This window comes from Cricetulus griseus, chromosome 4, assembly GCF_003668045.3.
Source record: "Cricetulus griseus strain 17A/GY chromosome 4, alternate assembly CriGri-PICRH-1.0, whole genome shotgun sequence".
In the NCBI taxonomy this organism is placed as follows: Eukaryota; Metazoa; Chordata; class Mammalia; order Rodentia; family Cricetidae; genus Cricetulus; species Cricetulus griseus.
Window position 1 is genome coordinate 114968100 of NC_048597.1, and position 21630 is coordinate 114989729.

Consider the following 21630-nt stretch of genomic DNA (forward strand, 5'->3'; position numbering starts at 1 on the left):
GCTAGAAGGTGAGAAAGATGGGTGTGGACCAGGACAAGGCTCAGTAGAATGCTTGCCTAGAATCTGCCATTGAGAATCTGGAGGAATGGTTCCACAGGCGGTAGAGTTTACCCATAATCCCTTATTGAGGAGCCAGGGGTGTGGCTCAGGGGTAGAGTCCCTGCTGAACTCATTCAGGCCCTAAGTCTATTCACAAAAGGGGAAGGAAAAAAAAAAAGATGGCGTGAGCATGGAAATTAAGGAGTTGCATTTGGCTGAAGCTGAGGTTGTGTGAAGACAAAAAATGGCATGTGGGCTCAGCAGGCTGATGGGTCCCAACCAAGACAGACCCAGTGGCTCAGAGTTTAATCCTCCAGGGCTTCATAGCCCAAAGTGTGGCTGGTACTATGGGTGGTATTTAAATAACCCAGTTAATTTTAGGGGGCTGTAGTTACATATTTAATCTTTATTTATCTATTTACTTAGTTTGTTACATTATTATTATTTCGGTTTTTTTAAAGTGTTTCTTTGTGTCCTGGAACTTGCTCTGTAGACCAGGCTGGCCTTAACTCAGAGATCTGCCTGCCTCTGCCTCCCGAGTGCTGGAATCAAAGGTGTGCATCACCAACACTCAGCTTGTTTGGTTGGGTTTTTTTTTTATGATCTGACTACATGCTTTTTAGTTTTTTTAAAGATTTGTTTATTATATATACAGTGTTCTGCCTGCATGTGTCCCTGCAGGCCAAAAGAGGGCACCAGATCTCATTACAGATGGTTGTGAGCCACCATGTGGTTGCTGGGAATTAACTCAGAACCTCTGGAAGAGCAGCCAGTGCTCTTAACCTCTGAGCCATCTCTCCAGCCCATTTGGTTGGTTTTTTAAGACAGAGTTTTACTATATAGATCTGCCTGTCATAGAATTGATTATGTGGACCATGCCGGGCTTGATCTCACAGAGTCCTGCCTGCCTCCTGAGTACAGATCCTGTCTCAAGAAATAAGGTTCAGTGAGTGAGGAGGACATTGGACATCAACATCTGGCCTCCCATGCATTTTATGTGTGTTCACGACTGCACACACACACACACACACACACACACACACACACACACGCTCATGTGCTCCAGAAAGATGGAGCCAGGAAGATTAGTACAGGTCAGGCTAGGGAGATGGCTCAGTAGTGAAGACCACTCGCACTCACTGCTCTTCCAGAAGGACCCAGGTTCATTCCCAGCACTTGCATGGTGACTCACAACCACCCCCTAATTCCAGTTCCAGAGGACCCAGTGCCCTCTTCTGACCACCCTAGGTACCAGCCACATGGTGCCCATACACAAAATACTCATGTATATTCAATAAATAAATATTTTTAAAAAGTTCAAGGTCACCCTTAGCTACATAGTAAGATTGAAGTCATCCTGAGCTACTATGAGATTCTGTCTCAAAAGTCAAACAAGACAAAAATCACATTATAGTTATTTACTTCTGAAGCAGAATTGTCACAAGTTTGAGGCAAAGCCTGGCTACCTGCTAAGTACCAGGCCAGTTTGAGTTATAGAGAGTCAGACTCAGGCTTAGTTCCCCATCCCTCTCAAAAAAAAAAAAAAAAACAAGCCGGGGGTGGTGGTGGTGGTGGTGGTGGTGGTGGTGGTGGTGGTGGCGCACACCTTTAATCTCAGCACTCGGGAGGCAGAGGCAGGGGGATCTCTGTGAGTTCGAGACCAGCCTGGTCTAGAAGAGCTAGTTCCAGGGCAGCCTCCAAAGCCACAGACAAATCCTGTCTTAAAAACAAACAAACAAACAAACAAACAAAACAAAACAAAAACAAAATTTCCAGAGGCAAGCTGGAGAGATGGCTCATCGATTAAGAGCACTGGCTGCTCTTCCAGATGACCTGGGCTCAATTCCCAGCACCCACACAACAGCTCACAGCTGTCTGTAATTCCATTCCCAAGGGACCTGGCACACTGACACAGACATACTTGCAGGCAATATACCACATAAAAATAAATAAATCTTGGGCTGGAGAGATGGCTCAGAGGTTAACAGCACTGACTGCTCTTCCAAAGGTCCTGAGTTCAATTCCCAGCAACCACATGGTGGCTCACAACCATCCGTTATGAGATCTGGTGCCCTCTTCTGGTGTGTAGGGACACATGCAGGCAGAACACTGTATACACAATAAATAAATAAATCTTTAAAATAAAATTCTCCGTCATAGGTAGACCACTATGAGTTTGAGGGCCAGCCTGGTCTAAATGAGAGTTGTAGGCCAGCCAGAGCATGCCTAAAAACAAACAAATATATAAATAATACTATCTGTGAATCTCAATGAAATTTTACATAGTTCATGTACTCAGCACTCAGACTGTCCCACAGGTGTATCCCTTTCCTCGAAGCCTTCAGCAGGAGTGTGAATCTGGTGTTGAGTGTTTGGGCTTGGACCAACGGAGGCTGTTTTGGAGGCTGACAGGGCTCTCAGGACTCCAGGTCATAAGTCGAGGGAGAAGTACAAATGCAGAAAATGGCTGGAGTGGAGAGGGGGCAGAACTGGGCTTGCGTGGGCTGGAGGAAAGAAGTACACACCTGCCTCCCAGCCGCTTCGGGGATGGGCATGGCAGCAATTGGTAGAGGAGAAATGGTCCTGTGTGGGGATCCTTGGAATCTAAGGTACCCAGGGGCATGGTGCCCCTCCCTGGAGGATCTCTCCCTGGCTTTTGACTACACCCTGGCATGCCGACAGTGCATTCGGGCAGAGAGGTGAAAACAGATCTGGATGTGGACACGAGGTTTTCAACACCCCATTCATGGGAGCCCAGGATAGCCCCCTGCAGAATAATCACCTTTTGTGCTCCTCCTGCCCTAGCAGGGACAGCTGGGACACGGGGGACTGGGAACTGTATGAAGGATGGCAACTACAAGCCAATCTTCTTTGATGGGGAGACATAGTTTCCTGGGCCTTCCCACCCACTTCTAAGGAAGCCCTTCCCCCATGCCGGGCCAGTTCACTTCCCTTCCTGAGGGATGGATATCTTCCAAAGCCCCTGCCAGAAATCCTCAGCTGCCCCTATGGCGTTCCCTGTCTCTGCAGCATAGGAGCCAGTATAAAGCCACTCTCCCCACGATAAGGACTTGAAATCCTAGACAGCCCGACTCTAGATCACAGCATGCCAGGGAATCCAGCCTCTGCCCCACACCTTCAGCTCCAAAGTGACTCCTAGAGTCTGTTCCTGTCCCATTCTCAGGGAACAGCAGTAGAGAGACTGCCTTGTATCCCTGTCCTAGGTGGCCGAGGCCGTTTTGTTTGTTTTTTAGAGAGGGTTTCAAACTCCTATGTAGCCAAAGGTGACCTTGAACTCTTCCCTCTCCTGTTTGACCCCTGAATGCTGGTATTATAAGCACCAGCCACACCACATCTGCTGTCCAGGGGTCTTTAAGTATTTGTTTTCTTGTTTTATGGGTATGGGTGTTTCGCCTGCAAGCACATATGGGCACTGAATATGTACTTGGTAACTGGGGAAGCCAGAAGAGGGCATTGGATCCCTTGGGACCAGAGTTATAGACAGCTTTGAATCACTATGTGGGTGCTGGGAATAGAATCCTGGTCCTCGGGGGCTGGAGAGATGGCTCAGAGGTTAATAGCACTGGCTGCTATCCTAAAGGTCTTGAGTTCAATTCCCAGCAACCACATGGTGGCTCACAACTATCTGTAATGAGATGTGGGGCTCACAACTATCTATAATGAGATCTGGTGCCATCTTCTGGTGTGCAGCATACAAGCAGATAGAATGCTGTATACATAATAAACAAATCTTTAAAGAAAAAAAAAAAGAATCCTGGTCCTCTGTAAGAGCAACAAGTGCTCTTAACTACTGATCCAGGGTTCTTGAATGTTCTCAGGCTTCCTCTCAGCCCTGGTGCTGAGAGAAGCTGCAAAGCCTCATTGTTCTTATTTGCAAAATGGTCTAATATTCTTTCCCTTATACTTGTTGCCACATTAAATGAGCTAATGCTCATAAAAGCTTTCCCCAGTGTCTGGCCTGCTCTAATGTGCTAGCTATTGCCATGAATGTCCCCATCTGTAGACCCTCCAAGATCTCATTTAATAGTTATACACGGCACAAGGTGTTCAGGAAATAGCTGTTGAATACTGAATGAAATTGTGGCTATGGAGTCATAGAACAAAGCAGTTATAAGGGTCTCAGGAAGCAGTCAATGAGTTGACTTAGCAGGTAAAGGTGATTGTGGCCTAATCTGATGACCTGAGTTCAGTTCCCGGGACCAACATGTTGGGAGGAGAGAACACTCTTGCAAATTGCCCTGTGATGATTGTCGTGTGTGTGTGTGTGTGTGTGTGTGTGTGTGTGTGTGTGTGTGTGTGTGGTGTGCCTGCACACACATAAAGAAATAATACAATATTAAGAGGTTTTTGTTTTTGGTTTTTTTTTTAAAGGAGGGGTTCTGGAAATCTTAAAAAGAAACTGTCATTGCACACAGAGAACACACACACACTCCAACAACACTGAAGGATTCATCACACACACACACACCAGCAACACTGAAGGATTCATCACACACTCAAACACACACACACACACACACACACACACACACACACACACCAGCAACTCTGAAGGATTCATCACACACACACACACACACACACACACACACACACACACACACCAGCAACACCGAAGGATTCATACCTGTTGGGATGTTCTGGGCTCTTTCTGTCTCCAGATAATCCAAATTCCAATCACTGCCTCTGCCCTGGGAAGTTTAGGCGGGGGAAGCGCCCCCAAAATGCAGATTAACAAAGTCCTTTCTTCTTGTCTTTCCGTAGCTAGAAGGAGAGAAGAGGCGATGTCTCTGGCCATGGGGCTGCTGGTGGCCCCAGCCTGTCCCCACCTGACCTTTGGGGCCCAGAGAGGCAAAGGGAGAGTGGAGGTGGTCTGTAGAGGTATGAGCTGCCCCAGAGGAAGGGCACCGTGGAAGAGGAGGGGCTATGAGGCCAGGTGGCCCCTCCTTCCTCTCCCAGCTCTTGCTTCTAGGCTCAGGTTGCAGGAAAGCCTGAATGGGTCCCTACCCCTGTGCAGGACTGCTGAACATCAGATATTGGTGATGGAGAGGCAGGCTGGGCTACACTGTGAGCTCAAGGTTATCCTCAGCTACTAGTGAGACCCTCTCTCAATATAAATAAAGAAACGAAGGGGGAATCAACATTCAGGCCCAGGGAGATGGCTCAGTGGGTGAAGATGTTTGTGTATATGCCTGGAAAATTGAAGTCAATCCCCATAAAAGCAGAAAAAGCCAGACCTGGTGGCACACGCCTTTAATCCCAGTACTCAAGAGACAGAGAGGCAGGTGGATCTCTGTGAGTTCTAGGACAGCCAGAGCTACATAGTAAGACCCTGTTTTGAAAAACAAACCCAAACCACATGACATTCATTTGTGTGACAATGTGTAGGTGCACATTCGCCAGTTCTTGAGTGTGGCCGCCGGGGGACACCTTGCACAAATAGGTCCTTTTCTTCTACCTTGTGGGACCTGAGGACAGAACCCAGACAGATCCTGGGACTTGGTGGGGAGCACCTTTACCCAACCGAGCCATCACCCCAGCCCACAAAACAGCTTTCCTTAGAATATGGAGAACTGGTCAAGGGTCAACTGATTCTTTCTTTTTTCTTTCCTTTCTCTCTCTCTCTCTCTCTCTCTCTCTCTCTCTCTCTCTCTCTCTTTTTCTGTTTTTTTGAGACAAGATTTCTCTGTGGCTTTGGAGGCTGTCCTGGAACTTGCTCTTGTAGACCAGGCTGGTCTCGAACTCACAGAGATCCGCCTGCCTCTGCCTCCCGACTGCCATGACAAGCATGTGACACCACTGCCCAGTCAAATGCTTCTTTTTGCATGCAAATCTTTCATTACTTATTAGATGGAGTCATTTTAGCAATGAAACTCCATTAACCTCCATTCTTAGGTGCTCTGGAATTGTTTTAGAAAAACCCAGAGTGCAGCAAGCATGATCCTAGGTTTAGGTCACAGCATCAAAGGAAAAAAAAATCAAAATTCATTTTTCACATCTCAAGGAGATGACTTACATAAGTGCTACCTTTTTTGTTACCTTTGTATTACTTGTCTATTTATTTATCTATTTATTTATGGTAATGCTGGGGACAGAGCCCAAGGCATTGTACATGCTAAGCAAGTTCTCTATCACTGAGCCACACTCCCAGCCCCTCACTGGGGATTCTAGGCAGGAGCTCTACCACTGAGTGACAACCTTAGTTCCTGCCTTTAATTTTTTTTTTTTAAGATTTATTAGGTATACAGTGTTCCATTTGCATGAATGCCTGCAGGCCAATAGAGGACACCAGATCTCATTACAGATGGTTGTGAGCCACCATATGGTTGCTGGGAATTGAACTCATGACCTCTGGAAGAGTAAGCAGTGCTCTTAACTGCTGAGCCATCTCTCCAGCTCGTGCCTTTAAAATTTTTTGATTAGGCCAGGTGATAGTGGCATGTGCCTTTAATCCCAGCATTTGGGAGACAGAGGCAAGCAGAACTTGAGTTCAAGGTCAGCCTGGTCTACACAGTGAGTTCCAGGACAACTATTGCTGTTATACAGAGAAACCCTGTCTTAACCCCCTGAAATTGATTAATATTCTATTCATTTTGCTAGAATAATTAAAAATTTTTTCCTTTAAGTGCATGGTTTGCTTGCATATATGTCTAAGCATCACACTCATGCCTGGTGCTTTTAGAGATAAGAAGGCATTGGATCCCTTGAGAATGGAGTTACAGTTGTGAGCCTTCATGTGGGTACTGGGAACAGAAGCTTGGTCCTCTGTAATAGCAACAATTGCTCTCTAACCACTGAGCAATGTCTCCAGCTCTACTATTTATTTTTAATCCACGGGTGTGTATATGTGCCTACATTAGTTTATGTGTCTCTTGAACATGCTGGAACTGGAGTTACAGATGGTTATGAGCTGCCATGTGGGTGCTGGGAACTGAACCCAGGTCCTCTCTGTAAGAGCATCAAATGTTCTAACTACTGAACCATCTCTCCTGCCCTTTATTTGTTTTTAAAGATTTATGTATGTGTATGTAATATGTGTGTGTGTGTTCGTGTATGCCATGTCATGTCTGAGGAAGACAGTAATAGCTTCTACAAATCCTCTGCAGCTGGAGTGGTTTAGGAGTCATCCATTGTGGATGCTGGGAATTGAACCCTGGTCCTCCCGAAGAGCAGTAAGTGCTCTTAATTACTGAGCCATCTCTCCAGCCTTTTGCCCACCTTTATGTGAATTCCAGGGATTGATCTTGGATCCTTAGACTTTGAGGCAGACACTTTTAGCTGCCGAGTCATCTCAACAACTTCCCTTGTTTATTCTGTGAGACTGGCTCTTACTATGTAATCAAGGCTGGTTTCAAACCCATGAGGCTCCTGCCTCAGTCTTCCAAGTCCTGGGATTTCAGGAATGTGTTGACATCCCAGCCTCACAAATCTCCAGCTTTTTGTCTGCCATCCTGTAAAGGAGGATGACCCCAGTTCAGGGACCTGGGCACAAAGCACAGATTAACCCCGCTCTTCCATCTCTAACCTTGCTCATTCTGTTCCCAACACAGCCAACAAATGTGGCTAACAAGCTTGCCCCAATGGGGCCCCAAGGACAGGTCCTTATTCCTAGGAACCATCAGCCCTGTACTAATACTACCAGCACAGATGCAGTAGAAAACTGGCTCTCGTTGGCATCTATTCCATCTTCCCAACCAGTGCTGACCACCTCATCTATCTGTGTTAGCTCTTTGATATTTTCACTCACCAAGTTCAACATGTCAGCCTGACACCCCCAGGATACTGCCTGGCCCACCTCTCCAGCCTTCTAGGCCTTCTCCGGGGACCTGGACTTCAGTAACTGAGCATCTCTACAGGCCCACCTGAGCATCCCTCTCCATCTTGGCTCACACAGTGGCCTTTGACTAAACAAGGCTCCTTGTCTACTTCCATAAAATGAGATGGATTGAGCATTGTCCCTCTGATGGATTCAGCTGAGTAATTTGTCCTTTGATGTTTGTGCCAAGATCTACTGAAACCAAGTCAGCACAAGGTTCTGGGTTTGACTCCCAGTGTCACAAAAATAAAACATGAAGTCAAAGCTGGGTATGGCAGTACCATGCTTATAATCCTAGCACTCAGGGGGCTGAGGCAGGAGGATTCTGCTGTTTGTGTAAGACAGGATCTCACCATGTAACTTTAACTGGCCTGTAATTGGCTTCAAACTCACCTGCTTCTGCCTCCTGAATTTTTTGTGTTTTGTTTGTTTGAGATAGAGTCTCATCATGTAACCCTGGCTAGCCTGAACTCACAAAGATCCATTTGTCTCTGCCTCCCTAGTGCTGTGATTAAAGGAGTGTGCTCTCACAGTCAGCAGTGGGAAGATTCTGATTTATTTTTCTTTTCTTTTTCCAGACAGGGTTTCTCTGTAACTGTCCTGGATGTCTTGGCACTTTCTTTGCTCACAAAAATCCTCTGCTTCCTGAGTGCTGGGAGCAAAGGCGTGCGCCACCACCACCTGACGAGGATTCTGAAAAATGTAAATGTTGAAGTCCAAGAGAGTGACAAAAAATCTGGAGGCTGTGACAGGAAACTTACTTTAGCCCAAAGTTTAAGGCCAGGTGAAGTGACATGGCAAGAACACAGCTCTAAAAAGTAAACTAGTCAGGTCAGCACAGTCATGTGTCTAAAGTGAAAGAAAATAATAAAACAGAAAAATAGAGGCTGGCAAAATGGCTTATCAGGTAAAGGCACTTACTGCCAAGCCTCACAACATGAGCTGGATCCCAGAGACCCATAAGATAGAAGAGAACTGACTCTGAAAGTTGTTCTCTGACCTCCACATGCATGTTGTGGTACATGGTACCCCTCCATCCACACAAAATGAATACATGCTTTTCTGCTTGTCTTGTCCGACTCCAACAGGGTGTCTCTGTAGCTTTGGAACCTGTTCTGGAACTCGGTCTGTAGACCAGGCTGGACTTCAACTCAGAGATCCACCTGCCTCTGCCTCTTGAGTGCTGGGATTAAAAGCATGCACCACCACCACCCAGCCTTAAATACGTGGTTTTTTTTTTAAAGACTTTATTTATTTATTATGTATACAACATTCTGCACACCAGAAAAGGGCACCAGATCTCATAATGGATGGTTGTAAGCCACCATGTGGTTGCTGGGAATTGAACTCAGGACCTCTGGAAGAGCAGTCGGTGCTCTTAACCTCTGAGCCATGTCTCCAGCCCTAAATACATGTTTTTTAAAAATAGTTAATAAAATAAAACTGGGCTGGTCTGTGGTGACGCATACCTTTAATCCCAGCATTCAAGAGGCAGACACAGGTAGTTCTCTGTGAGTTGGAGGCCAACCTGGTCTACAGAGCTACACAGAGAAACCCTGCCTCAAAAAAATAAATAAAAATAAAATAAAACTGGATATGGTGGCTCACACCTGTAATCCGGCAACTAGGAAAGCTAAGTAAGGAGAAATGTGTTTTGTTTTTGTTTTTGTTTTTGTTTTTTTTTGGGGGGGGGCTCGAGACAGGGTTTCTCTGTGACTTTGGAGGCTGTCCTGGAACTAGCTCTTGTAGACCAGGCTGGTCTCGAACTCACAGAGATCCGCCTGCCTCTGCCTCCCGAGTGCTGGGATTAAAGGTGTGCGCCTCCACTGCCGAGCTGAAATGTTGTTTTTAAGGCCATTCTGGACTACATAGCAAGACCTTGCCAGAAAAGAGCAAAAAATCAATATTTAACTGGTACGGGAAATACCATCATCAAGAACATGATTTTCTTAGGAAGAGTTTCCTCCATTGCACTACTGATGTCCTGACCTCTGAAAATTCCCCACATTTGAGAAACTGGACTGCAGAATTGGTGGTTGTGGGGAACTTTGAATTTTCCCTCATTAAAAAGAAAATTAAGCTGGACAATGGTGGTGCATGCCTTTAATCCCAGCACTTGAAAGGCAGAAGCAGAAAGATCCACAGAGCAAGTTCCAAGACATCCAGGTCTGTAACACAGAGAAACCCTGTCTTGAAATAACAAAAAAACAAATGAAAACCCAATAATAATAATAAATAAAATTAACATTATGAAAAATAAAGTAGACGAATAAACTTAAATTGCTTTTGACTTACAGGGGTTGATCACAATTGAGGAGTTTACCCCTAGAGACAAGCTGTTGAATAAGGTCACAGGCACATACATTTTCTCTTGATGCCTAATTAATGTCTTTTTAGTCTTCATTTGGCAAGAATCCCCCAGCTGTTTCTAAGAAAACCCCTGCATCTTCCAATCAAGGCATCTCTCCAGGACCCCTCCCACCACCTGAGACAGCTCTTGGTCCTCAAGCCATGGGCTTCCTATATGCAGCAGCAGCACAGCACAGCACAGCACAGCACAGAGCACGGGGGTGGGAAGAGGGAGAAAGTAAAAATTATGGCCCACCAGACTTTAATGTGCACACAAAGTCGAGCCTCAAGGATCAGGCTGTTCATAACAGCAACTTGGGAGCTTGAGGCTATAAAGTTCAGGCCTGTCAGGGCACAGAGTGAGGCCAGTGCCAGCAGCTTAATAAGATTGTCTCAAAATAAAGTGAAAAGAAGGCTAGGTTAAAGCTTGAGGTAGAGTGCTTCCCTAGAATCCCCCAGAGAGGGCCTGGGGCCCGACCCCATGGTAGAGTACTTGCTTAGCATTCAAGAAGCTCTGTGTCCAATTCCACAGGGGTGGGGGGTGGGGGAGTGGGGGGGGAGGTGGGGGGGTGGGGGTGGAGGAGGGGTGGGTGGAATTAAAACTTGAATAGGTGCCTGGTGTGGTGGCAGAGGCCTTTAATATCAGCATTCAGGAGGCGAAGGCACGAAGATCTCTGAGTTCGAGGCCAGCCTGGTCTACCCAGTGAGTTCCAGGACAACCAAGGCTGTTACTCAGTGAAATCCTGTCTCAAAAAAACAAAAAACAAAAAACAAAAAAACAAAAAACAAAAAAAAACCCCAAACAACCCCTCCCAAAAAAGAAAAGAAACAAAAACAAAAACAACAATAGAAAACCCAACCCAACCAACCAAATAAATAAAATCCTTGAATAGGAATCACATGGGTGTATCTCTGAAAACCAGATTCTAATTATTGGTCCAGATGAGGTTTGAGGCCACAGGTCTAATAATGTGTGGGTGATGGGCTCCACCCGAGACTGAGGGGGAAGTAGAGAGAATTCAGGTGGAGGGAGGTCATCCAGGGATATAAGATGCCTGGGTAGTTTCTGCCCCCTGCTCCGCACCGGGCCTTAACTCAGGCAGCACCATGGGGTTGAGCTACCAACTCCTCCTGTGTCTCCTGCTGTTCGGAAGCACCGAGCTGTGCTGTCCCCAGCCTCTGTGGACAGGTGGAACTCCGGCCCCAGTGAGGCCCACATCATCCGTGGAGGTGGAGTGTCTGGAAGCTGAGCTCGTGGTGACTGTCAGTCGAGACCTTTTTGGCACCGGGAAGCTCATACAGCCCGGGGACCTCACCCTTGGCTCAGAAAGCTGTCGGCCCCTGGTTTCCGTGGATACCGATGTGGTCAAATTCAAGGCCCAGCTGCATGAATGCAGTAACGGAGTGCAGGTGAGGCTGGGCGTCCCTCCCTTGGTGAGGGGAAAGCACGCTGGGAGGTTGACTGGTGATGGAATTTCTGAGGCCTAGGACTGTCTCCTTTCACTGTAATTAGGGAGTGGCCACTGATGGAGGATGGTGGAAAAACTCCAGGCGCTGCTGGATGCTGGTGAATGGGGGTGGGGGTGGGGGATCTGGAAAAAGCTGTGTTCTTGGGACCAGTCTACTTGCCAGACTCTGGTTTCTCCTGAAGATCTGTGGTCCCTTCCCACGAAGAGAGAATGTAAGGGTAATGGGACTAAGAGTTGGAAAGGAAAGCAGAGGATAGCTTGGGCACTTGCTAGAGGCATCAAAAATCCCTGCCAAGGCATGTGGGGTTAACACAGACCCAAAATTCCAGCACTTGGGAAGTAGAGGCCAGAGAATTGGGAGTTTAAGGACAGCCTTGGCTACATGATAGACTGTTTACGAAGAAACAAAACAAAAAACCTCTGGATCAGGCATATACAGTTGTAATCCCAGCACTGGGAAGGCTGGAGAGGGAGGACATTGAGGTCGGAGTAACATAGAGCATGCCTCAAAAGTCAAAATAAAAATACAAGAATCTGAATCCAATTACTAATACAGAAAATTGGTAACCAATGCTGGGGATTGATTCCAGCACATCCAAGGCAGGCAACTCAGATTATATAGCTACCCCCCACACTGCCCTTGGAACTAGGGCTTTTTTTTTTTTTTTTTTTTTTTTTTGGTTTTTCGAGACAGGGTTTCTCTGTGGCTTTGGAGGCTGTCCTGGAACTCACTCTGTAGACCAAGCTGGTCTCGAACTCAGAGGTCCACCTGCCTCTGCCTCCTGAGTGGTGGGATTAAAGGGGTGCTCCACCAACAACCTGCAAACTAGGGCTTTTTTGAGAGAGCGTCTTATAGCTATAACCTGGTCTTTGCTTCCCCTGGCACTGAGTTTACAGGGGTGCACCATCATGCCTGGCAGCTTTGAATTTAAAAAAAATGTATGGGGCAGAGAACATTACATTCTTTTTTTTAAAAAAAAAATATGTATGCAATGTTCTGCCTGTACACCAGGAAAGGGCACCAGATCTCATTCTAGGTGATTGGTGCCCAGCAACCACATGGTGGCTCACAAACTCGGGACCTCTGGAAGAGCAGCCTCTTAACCCCTAAGCCATCTCTCCAGGTCTGACACATGCATGACACTCTTGATTCGTAGCTGGTTGTAGACATAGCTCACCTAGCATAAGACACTGAATTTGAGCCTCAGCACCAAAAAAAAGTGTTGTATGTCTGTAATCCAGCACTCAGATGAGCAGAGGCAGAAGAACTAGGAGTCCAGGGTCATCTTAAGCCTGAGCTACACAAAAGCCTATTTAAAAAGTTCCAACTGTGGCAGGGTGGTAGGCCCAAGTGGATGAGGCTCACCTGGAGACAGGTGTAGGTAGACCTTGGATAAGCCAGGCTGGAGTTAACTTGGTTCCTTACCTGATCTCCGTCACTTCCTCTCACACCTTCCAGGTGGCTGTCTGTAATTCTGCCTTCATTGCACAGGGTCTAAGAATGTGCGAAGGAAGAGTATGCGGTGAAGGAAGGGTGATTCCATAGAGCTATGGGGAAGTCATCATTCATGCTGGGGTATTTTCCAGCGGTGCAGCTGCTTTGGGGTCACTCATGTTTAGTGATAAGCCCTAAAACTCTCAGGTGTCCTAAAGCAAACTTTGGAATGTAATTTTGGTTTGTAATTCAAGTAATCCTATATCTCTTGAGAGGCTGAGGCAGGAGGATCAAAGTTTGAGGCCAACCTGGGCTCAACTGATCTCACAAAACTACTAACAGTTTTTCAACTTTTTTTCTATATGGGGTTTCTCTGTGTAGCCCTTGCTGTCCTAAAACTATATCTGTAGACCAAGACTGGCTTCAAATTCCGAGTTCTGCTGCCTCTGCCTAGCTGGGATTAAAGTTGTGCACAACCCCTGCCTGCTCAACTTAAAAAAAAAAAAAAAAAAAAAAAAAAAAAAAAAAAGCTTTATATCTGATTTTTTGTGTGGTGTTTTGCTTGTATGCATATGCACCATGGGGGGTGGGTGCCACCCCTGGAACTGGAGGGTTATGTGACCTGCCATTTGAGTGCTGGGAATTGAACCTAAATCTCTTAATTACTGAGCTCTCTCCAGTTTAGCTTGCTTCTTTACTGGCCAGCAGAGGGCCGGTTGAACTGAGCCTTGACGGTCAGCCTTCATCAGCTGGATTCCCTGGAACTCCCCATAGGCCAAGCAAGCCTCCCCAGGGTGTGCGGTTTGGATTTGGTTAACATTATAACTTTGTAGCAGGGCAGTGGTGGCACATGCTTTAACAAACCTTACATTTGCTTCAGGTGACAGAAGATGCCCTGGTGTACAGCACTTTGCTGCTGCATGAACCCCGCCCTGTGCGTGGCCTGTCCATCCTGAGGACTAACCGTGCCGAGGTGCCTATTGAGTGCCGTTACCCCAGGTCAGTGTGGGATGAACTGCTAGGTCCCCAGGTTGGATGAGGGTGCCTGCAAGTAAGACAACCATTGTTGCTCTGATGAGGAAATGGCTTGCAGCTGTGATTATTGTAAACCGTAACCTGCTAAGGAAAACCTGATGCCAGGTGTGCGCTAAGGGACTGATTGCCTTTCTCAATCCAAGTTGAGACAGGATTCTGTGAAGTCCAGACTCAGACTTATCCCCTACCTCTGCCTCCTAAATGCTGAGTTAGAGTGTGCTGCAGACCTGGCTTCGTTTTGTGTGTTCACAGGATGACCTGGAATTTTGTAGACTAGCTGACCTTGAACTCCGTTATTATCTCAGCCTCCTAAGTGCCTGGCTTGCTTGCCTCCCTGGCCCCCTCACCCCTGTGTGTGTGTGGGGGGGGGTGCACAGATACTCACACACAAGCCTTGATCTCCCAGACTTGTGAGCTGTGACCTACAAATGCCCCCACAGTAGCCATGGAAATAATACAGCCCACCACAAAGTCATGCCCTTATTTGAAACATTGTGAAGGAAACATGCATGGAGGCATGTGTCTTAAATTCCAGCGCTCAAAAAGAGACAGGGGCAGGAAGATCTCTGATTTGAAACTAGCCTGGTCTAAGGAGTTCCAGGTCAGCCTGGGCTAGGGCTACATAGTGAGATCCTGTCTCAAAACAAAAATCATAGCAAAAATAAAAAAATTAAAATATACATATATATAGTGTATGGTTTTTGTTTTTTGTTTTGCTTTGTTTTCTGAGACAGGGTTTCTCTGTATAACAGCCCTGTCTGTCCAGTGTACACTCCTGTAGACCAGGCTGTCCTCAATTTCACAGATCACCTGCCTCTGCTTCCTGAGTCCTAGGATTAAAGGTATTCACCACCACTGCCCAGCAATTTTTTTTTGGGGGGGGGACTTAAATTTTCAAGCATGAACTTCTTAGAACTTTATAGATGACAAGTCTGTCACAGTATTGAACTTGCCTGACTGTATTACAAGTTCTTCATCTTTTGCCTAAGTCTCTGGAATTACAGGCATGGGTCATCATGCCCAGCTCAGACTTCTTGGGGGCTCTAGACTGGGATGCTTTGTTGTGTACGGTGGTGGTGGTTAATGTTTGTGTTTTGAGTCAGTCTCACTATGCAGTTCAAGCCAGCCTCAGGGTTGCAGTGATCCCTCTAGAGTGCTGGGATGATAGGCTTGCATCACAGTTAAGCACAGCTTTTTGCTTTTGTTCATTTGTTTTGTTCTTCAGACAGGGTTTTACTATGGATAGTTGGCTAGCCTCTGGCATTTGCTTTGTAGACCAGGGTGGTTTTGAACTGTGATCATCCTTCCTGGATCTTCTGAGTGCTGGTATTACAGGCATGCACTACCACACATGGTGTACGATGTGCTGGTCTGGAATCCAGATCCCATTATTCTAGGCCAGTGCTCTATCAACTGTCTCCAGCCAACCTTAGTTTGAAATTAAGTCAGAATGGGATGCTCTTGTTCTTACCTCAGCCTCCCAGGTGCTGGGTTCACACAACTTCCAGGTTCTGTTTGTCTTTTACCAGGGCCTAAGTTGATTAGATTTCTGTTTACTAACAGACCTTCTACCCTCAGACCTGTCTCTTCCATGCTTTGGTCTCTGGCCCCATGGTTGGAGTGTCTGGCTGCTTTCAGGTTGTAGGTGTTCAGAGGGGTTAAGGAATGGCGGGCCCCACCTTTGGGGACCTTGGTCTGGCTACCTAGTTGATCATCAGAACTCTGTCACACCTCTGTCACACAAGAGTAGGGGTGTGATAACCCGACCCCACACAAGCTGGGCCAGGATGGAGTTACTTGGGAGCAACTGTGGTTTTTCACACAGGCAGGGCAATGTGAGCAGCCACGCTATCCGACCCACCTGGGTTCCCTTCAGCACCACTGTGATCTCAGAAGAGAAGCTGGTTTTCTCTCTGCGCCTGATGGAGGGTGAGTCAGAGGGATGTAGTTGAGGGGAGGGGCGATGCAGATGCCTGTGGGCAGTCTCTTAGCCCCTGTCTCTGCCCCTTCAGAGAACTGGAACACTGAGAAGTTGTCACCTACCTTCCACCTGGGAGAGGCAGCCTACCTCCAGGCAGAGGTCCAGACTGGAAGCCACCTGCCACTGCAGCTGTTTGTGGACCACTGTGTGGCCACACCTTCGCCAGACCAGACTGCCTCTCCCTATCACACCATTGTGGACTTCCATGGGTGAGACCTGGCCTCCTTTCTGGGGAGTCGTTTTAGTGTCCCTTGGCTTTTAAAGTATTTTACTAGCATATATGAATTGGATACATTGTGGCATTTTCATATGGGTGAGTTTTGATGAGATTCATCCTCATTACTTTCTCTTGCTCCCCACTCTAGCTAATGCCCTTTCTCCTCACAACTAAGTTACCTTCTACTTTGAAAATCTTAAAAAAAAAAAAAAAAAAAAATCCTGTCTGTCTTTGGAGTGTTGGGTTGGGATTCTAAGTGTGAGCCACTTTGATGTTATCTTGATTCACCTGAGAGAGCTTCAATTGAAGTGACTATCAGATTGGCCTGTGGACGTGTCTGTGGGCTTTTTTTCTTAACTAGCAATTGATGTAGGAAGAGCCAAGCAATGATGTGGGCCTGGGTTATGTAAGAAACAGAACTGAGCAAGCCTTAAGTCCCTTTCCTTTGGGGTCTGCCTTTTCAGTTACTGTCTCTCTAGCTAGGTTCCTTGATTTTTTTTTTTTTTTAACCTTGGTCTCCCACAATGATGAACTGTAACCTCTGTAAACCAAACACTTTGCTTCCCACCTTGCTGTTGGTCAGTTTTTATCTCCGCAACAAAAACAAGACACCTGGCTTGTTCCGGAACTTTGGTAATGAGATGATCTAGCTAGATTAACTCTATTCTTCACTTCTTCCCTTCCAAGTTGCCTTGTGGATGGTCTATCTGAGAGCTTTTCTGCATTTCAAGCTCCTAGACCCCGGCCGGAGACTCTTCAGTTCACAGTGGACGTATTCCATTTTGCCAATAGCTCCAGAAATACGGTAAGGAAACGTCTTGAAAGTCAAGCATAAGCCTGAACCTCTAATCTGGTTCTCTATTACCAAAAGTTCTTCCTTAAGCAAATGACTTACCATGCTAGAAATAGAAGGTAGCACATAGAAGTTGTGGGCTCAGTGAGGCCCTCATAGATGTGGGTTTGTTGGGGGCTTAACCTTGAACTGGATACAATAGGAGCTGGAGAGATGGCTCAGAAGTTAAGGGCACTGACTGCTCTTCCAGAGGACCCTGGGTTCAATTCCCAGCACCTACATGGAGGCTCACAACTGCCTGTAACTCTACCTCCAGGGGATCTGACACCCTCACACAGACACATTCAAGCAACACACCAATGCACATAAGTCTTTTTAAAATGTCTGCCACCAATGCACGGCTCAGCTGCCTTTAATCCCAGCACTCAGGAGGCAGAGGCAGGCATGGATCTGAGTTCGAGGCCAGCCTGGTCTCCAGAGAGTGCCAGGACAGGTTCCAAAGCTACACAGAGAAACCTGTCTCAAAACCCACCCCCCCCAAAAAAAAAAGTAATGGCTGCTCTCTGAGGACCTGGGTTTGATTCCTAGCACCCACATGATGCTCACAACCATCTGGAGCTCCTAGGGATTCAACAGTCTTTGGCTTCCTCAGGTACTAAGTATGCATATTGTGCATACAGGCAAAACCGGCAGTAATAAAATAACAAAACCCTGAATAGCTGGGTGGGGGCATTGTGGCACATACCTATTTTATTCATTTGTTTTTCGAGACAACAGGGTCTCTCTGTGTAGCTGTGGAGCCTGTCCTGGACCTTATTCTGTAGACCAGACTGGTCTCGAACTCAGATCCACCTGCCTCCAAGTGCTGGGATTAGAGGCATTTGCCCCCACTGCCTGGCTCACACACCTATTTTAATCTCTGCATTCTGGAGGCAGGGGCAGGTGGATCTGAGTGTGAGGCTAGCCTGATTGTAAATGTGAGGTTCAGGCCAATCAATGCAAACATAGTTTGAGACCTTGTGCTCCCCCAGAAAGTAAAAGTTAACACCCAGGGCTGAGGAGAGGGATGATAGCTCAGCAGCTAAGAGCTCTTGTGGAGGACTAGAGTTAGATTTCCAGGACCCACTGTGCCTGGGCTATGGAGCTGCCTCAAAATGGCAAAAGCTGGGCTGTGCACAAAACTTCAGAGTAGTGGTTTTGTAGATACACAAGGCTCTGGGCGCTGGGCATTGGTGGTGCACACCTTTAGTCCCAGCACTTAGGAGGCAGAGGCAAGCAGATCTCTGAGTTCCAGGCCAGCTTGGTCTACAAGAGCAAGTTCCAGGAAAAGGCTCCAAAGCCACAGAGAAACCCTGTCTCGAAAAACCAAAAAACAAATAAATAAAAATAAAAAAAATAAAAAAACCAAGTCTTGGGCTGGAGAGATGGCTCAGTGGTTAAGATCACTGACTGCTCTTCCAGAGGTCCTGAGTTCAATTCCCAGCAACCACATGGTGACTCACAACCATCTATAATGAGATCTGGTGCCCTCTTCTGGTGTGCAGATATACATGGAAGCAGAATGTTGTATACATAATAAATAAATAAAATCTTTTAAAAAATCATTAATCAAGGCTCTGGGTTGAGCTTCAGCACACAATCCACAAACACGAATCAAGTCAGCATCTGTTTAATTTAAACTTTTTGGCTTTTTGTTTATGAAATAGGGTCTCACTATGTATCCTGGTTAGCCTGAGGCTCACTATGCAGACTAAGCTGGCCTTGAACTCACAGATCTGTGTGCCTCTGCCTGGCTTAAACTATTTTGCAATGTGTGTGGGTGGGTATGGGTGTCTGAGGACAACTAACGGAAGTTGGTGGTTTGCCTCTACATGTGGATTCCAGGGATCAAACTCAAGCTCATTAGTCTTGGTGACAAACACATTTGCCCAATGAGCCATCTCTCCTTCCCCAGTTTTAAAACTTTACTCAGAAAACCAAAACTTTTTTATGTATATGTGCATGCCTGAGTGCCTGCTTATAAACGTCATTCAGGGCCTGCAGGGACCAAAAAAGATCCCAGCCCGTGTAGGTGGTGGGAATTGAACTCCGGTCCTCTGAAAAATTGCCAATATTCTCCCCCACCCCCTATCCCAGACAGGGTTTTTCTGTGTAGCCTGTCCTGGAACTCACTCTGTAGACCAGGCCAGCCTCAGACTCGAATCTGTTTGCTTCTGCCTCCTGAGTTACTGTGCCACCACACCTGGCTTTCTACAAAATTTAAAAAAAAAAAAAAATTGATCTTTAAACTCAGCCTGCTCGTGACTCTATTTCAGATCTATATCACTTGCCATCTCAAAGTCACTCCAGCCAACCAGATCCCAGATGGGCTCAACAAAGCCTGTTCCTTCAATAGGACTTCCAAAAGGTGAGAAGACCAGAATCTGGGTGTGGGCCCCGACACCCCTCATGTCTGTTTCTTCAAATGTACAATTGACAAACATTTTCCTCTTTGGGTACCAGAGCTCTAAACCATTTCTGTTTCGCCTCTCAGTTGGTTGCCAGTAGAGGGCGATGCTGACATCTGTGACTGCTGCAATGAAGGAGACTGTGGTAGCTCAAGCTATTCAAGGCACCAGGCCCATGGAGTGAGCCGGTGGCCCAAGTCCGCTTCTAGAAACCGCAGGCATGGTATGTCACAGGCATGAGCCATTTATTCCTCATCCTCTTTAAGACGCTTGCTATCACTTTTTCTACCATCAAGATGGGTGACTTAGGGGGATGTCTTATGGGACTGAGATCTTGAATCTCAAGTGGGAGGGGGCTGAGCCTCTCTTCCCAGTGGTAGCTCTATTATCCTTAGATTCTCATATGTCTATTGGGTAGTGGGGAGAATGTGGCTGGTCGGGTGATGCCTCATTCAATCCACTGAGACAGAGCAAAATGACACTTAGAAATATACTCAACTTGAGCTGATGGTTCACGTCTGTCATCCCAGCCCTGGGGAGGCTGAGATCACAGTTCAAAGCCAGCCTGGGCTTCGTAGGGAGACCCTGTCTCAAGAAACCAAACATAAAAGGCTGGGAGAAAGGCTCAGTAGAACCACCTGCCTAGAATCCCCCAGTGTGAGGGGCTTGGATGTGGTTCATCAAAGCTCTTGGCTAGCATTCTTGAACTTGGGTATGATTTTCCAGCACTAAGCAAAGAACAAAACCTTCCCCATGTCCTGTTCTTTTACAGTGAGAGATGAAGCTGATGTCACTGTAGGGCCCTTGATCTTCCTGGGAAAGGCAAGTGACCAGGCTGTGGAGGGCTGGGCCTCTTCTGCTCAAACCTCTTTGGCTCTTGGCTTAGGCCTAGCTGCAGTGGCATTCCTGACCCTGGCTGCTATTGTCCTTGGTATCACCGGGAATCGTCACACCACTTCCCATGATGTATCCCTTTCACAATAAAGAGGTCCAGTTCTGAATGTGGTTTAGTGCCTGTATCGGAGTTAGGGAGTGGGGGATTGGTGATGGCTCATGCCTCTCATCTCAATACTTTGGAGGTGGAGACAAGAGGATTATGAGTTCAAGGTCATCCTTGGTTTTTGTAGAAAGTTGACCTTCCTAGTCTGTGTGACACTGATAAACATAAATTTACAGGGGCTGGGGAAATAGATAGTGACTAGGAGCACTTGTGTTCTTCCAGAGGACTTTTTTCAGATCCTAGCATCCACATCAGGTGGTCTACAACATAGTTGCTGGGATCCACTTGTACCTCCAGCTCCAGGAGATCTGATGCCCTTCTCTAGCCTCCACAAACATCTGCACACATGTTATATACACTCAGAGAAACATAAATTTAAAAAACCACCTTAAACCCTGTAGCTAGAAAGCTCAAAGCAGAAAAAATATCACCAATTAGGTTGTCCAAATAATTTTAGTTCTGGGTGATCACTGAGGTGTATGGAATAACATTTTGGGGGTCCATATAACTGTGGGTTCTGGGAGGAGATCCGATCCCTTTGGATGAAGGCCTCAGAAGGGGTGGCTGGGAATTACTTTGGTCTCATGACATCAGGAAGAGCTATCTCCGCATCAATGTTTTTTTACTCTAAGTCGGTTAGCTCTCAGCTTCAGTTGCTTTCATTTTGGGGTTTGAAACTCGAGTGTTTGCCCAATCTTTATTTTTGTGAGACTGAGTTAAATCCAGGGCCTTGCACATGCTAACTAAGTACCCCACCACTGAGCTACGTTCCCAGTCTAGCCTAAAAGGCTATCCTTTTTAAAAATTTTTTTTGAGATAGCTGGCCTTGAACTTGAATAACTGAAGACAAGCTTGAGTTCCTGAATATTTTGTTCCTATCTCCCAAATTCTAGTACTCTAGGCATGCATCACCAGGCCCAGCTGCATCTTGCCTTTTCTAGCAACTTGACATGACACTGCCTGCTGGTTGCTGGTTGTTAGGCATAGCCCTACAAGAATGGGGAGATGCTCCAATTCAGCAGCTGGCA

General features: G+C 46.6%; 1 protein-coding gene and 1 non-coding gene across 2 annotated transcripts; both read left to right on the forward strand.

The window, feature by feature from the left end:
- Positions 1–9779: 9779 nt before the first annotated feature.
- LOC113835699 lies at positions 9780–9938 on the forward strand. Its single transcript, XR_003485383.1, has one exon. It is a non-coding gene; the product is annotated as a U1 spliceosomal RNA (small nuclear RNA).
- Positions 9939–11332: 1394 nt separating this feature from the next.
- Positions 11333–20586, forward strand: Zp3 (zona pellucida glycoprotein 3). Its single transcript, XM_027416284.2, has 8 exons — positions 11333–11635; positions 14010–14128; positions 15990–16093; positions 16177–16354; positions 17050–17167; positions 19471–19562; positions 19689–19825; positions 20375–20586. The coding sequence occupies exons 1-8, from the start codon at positions 11333–11335 to the stop codon at positions 20584–20586; spliced, it is 1263 nt and encodes a 420-aa protein (XP_027272085.1).
- Positions 20587–21630: the final 1044 nt, after the last annotated feature.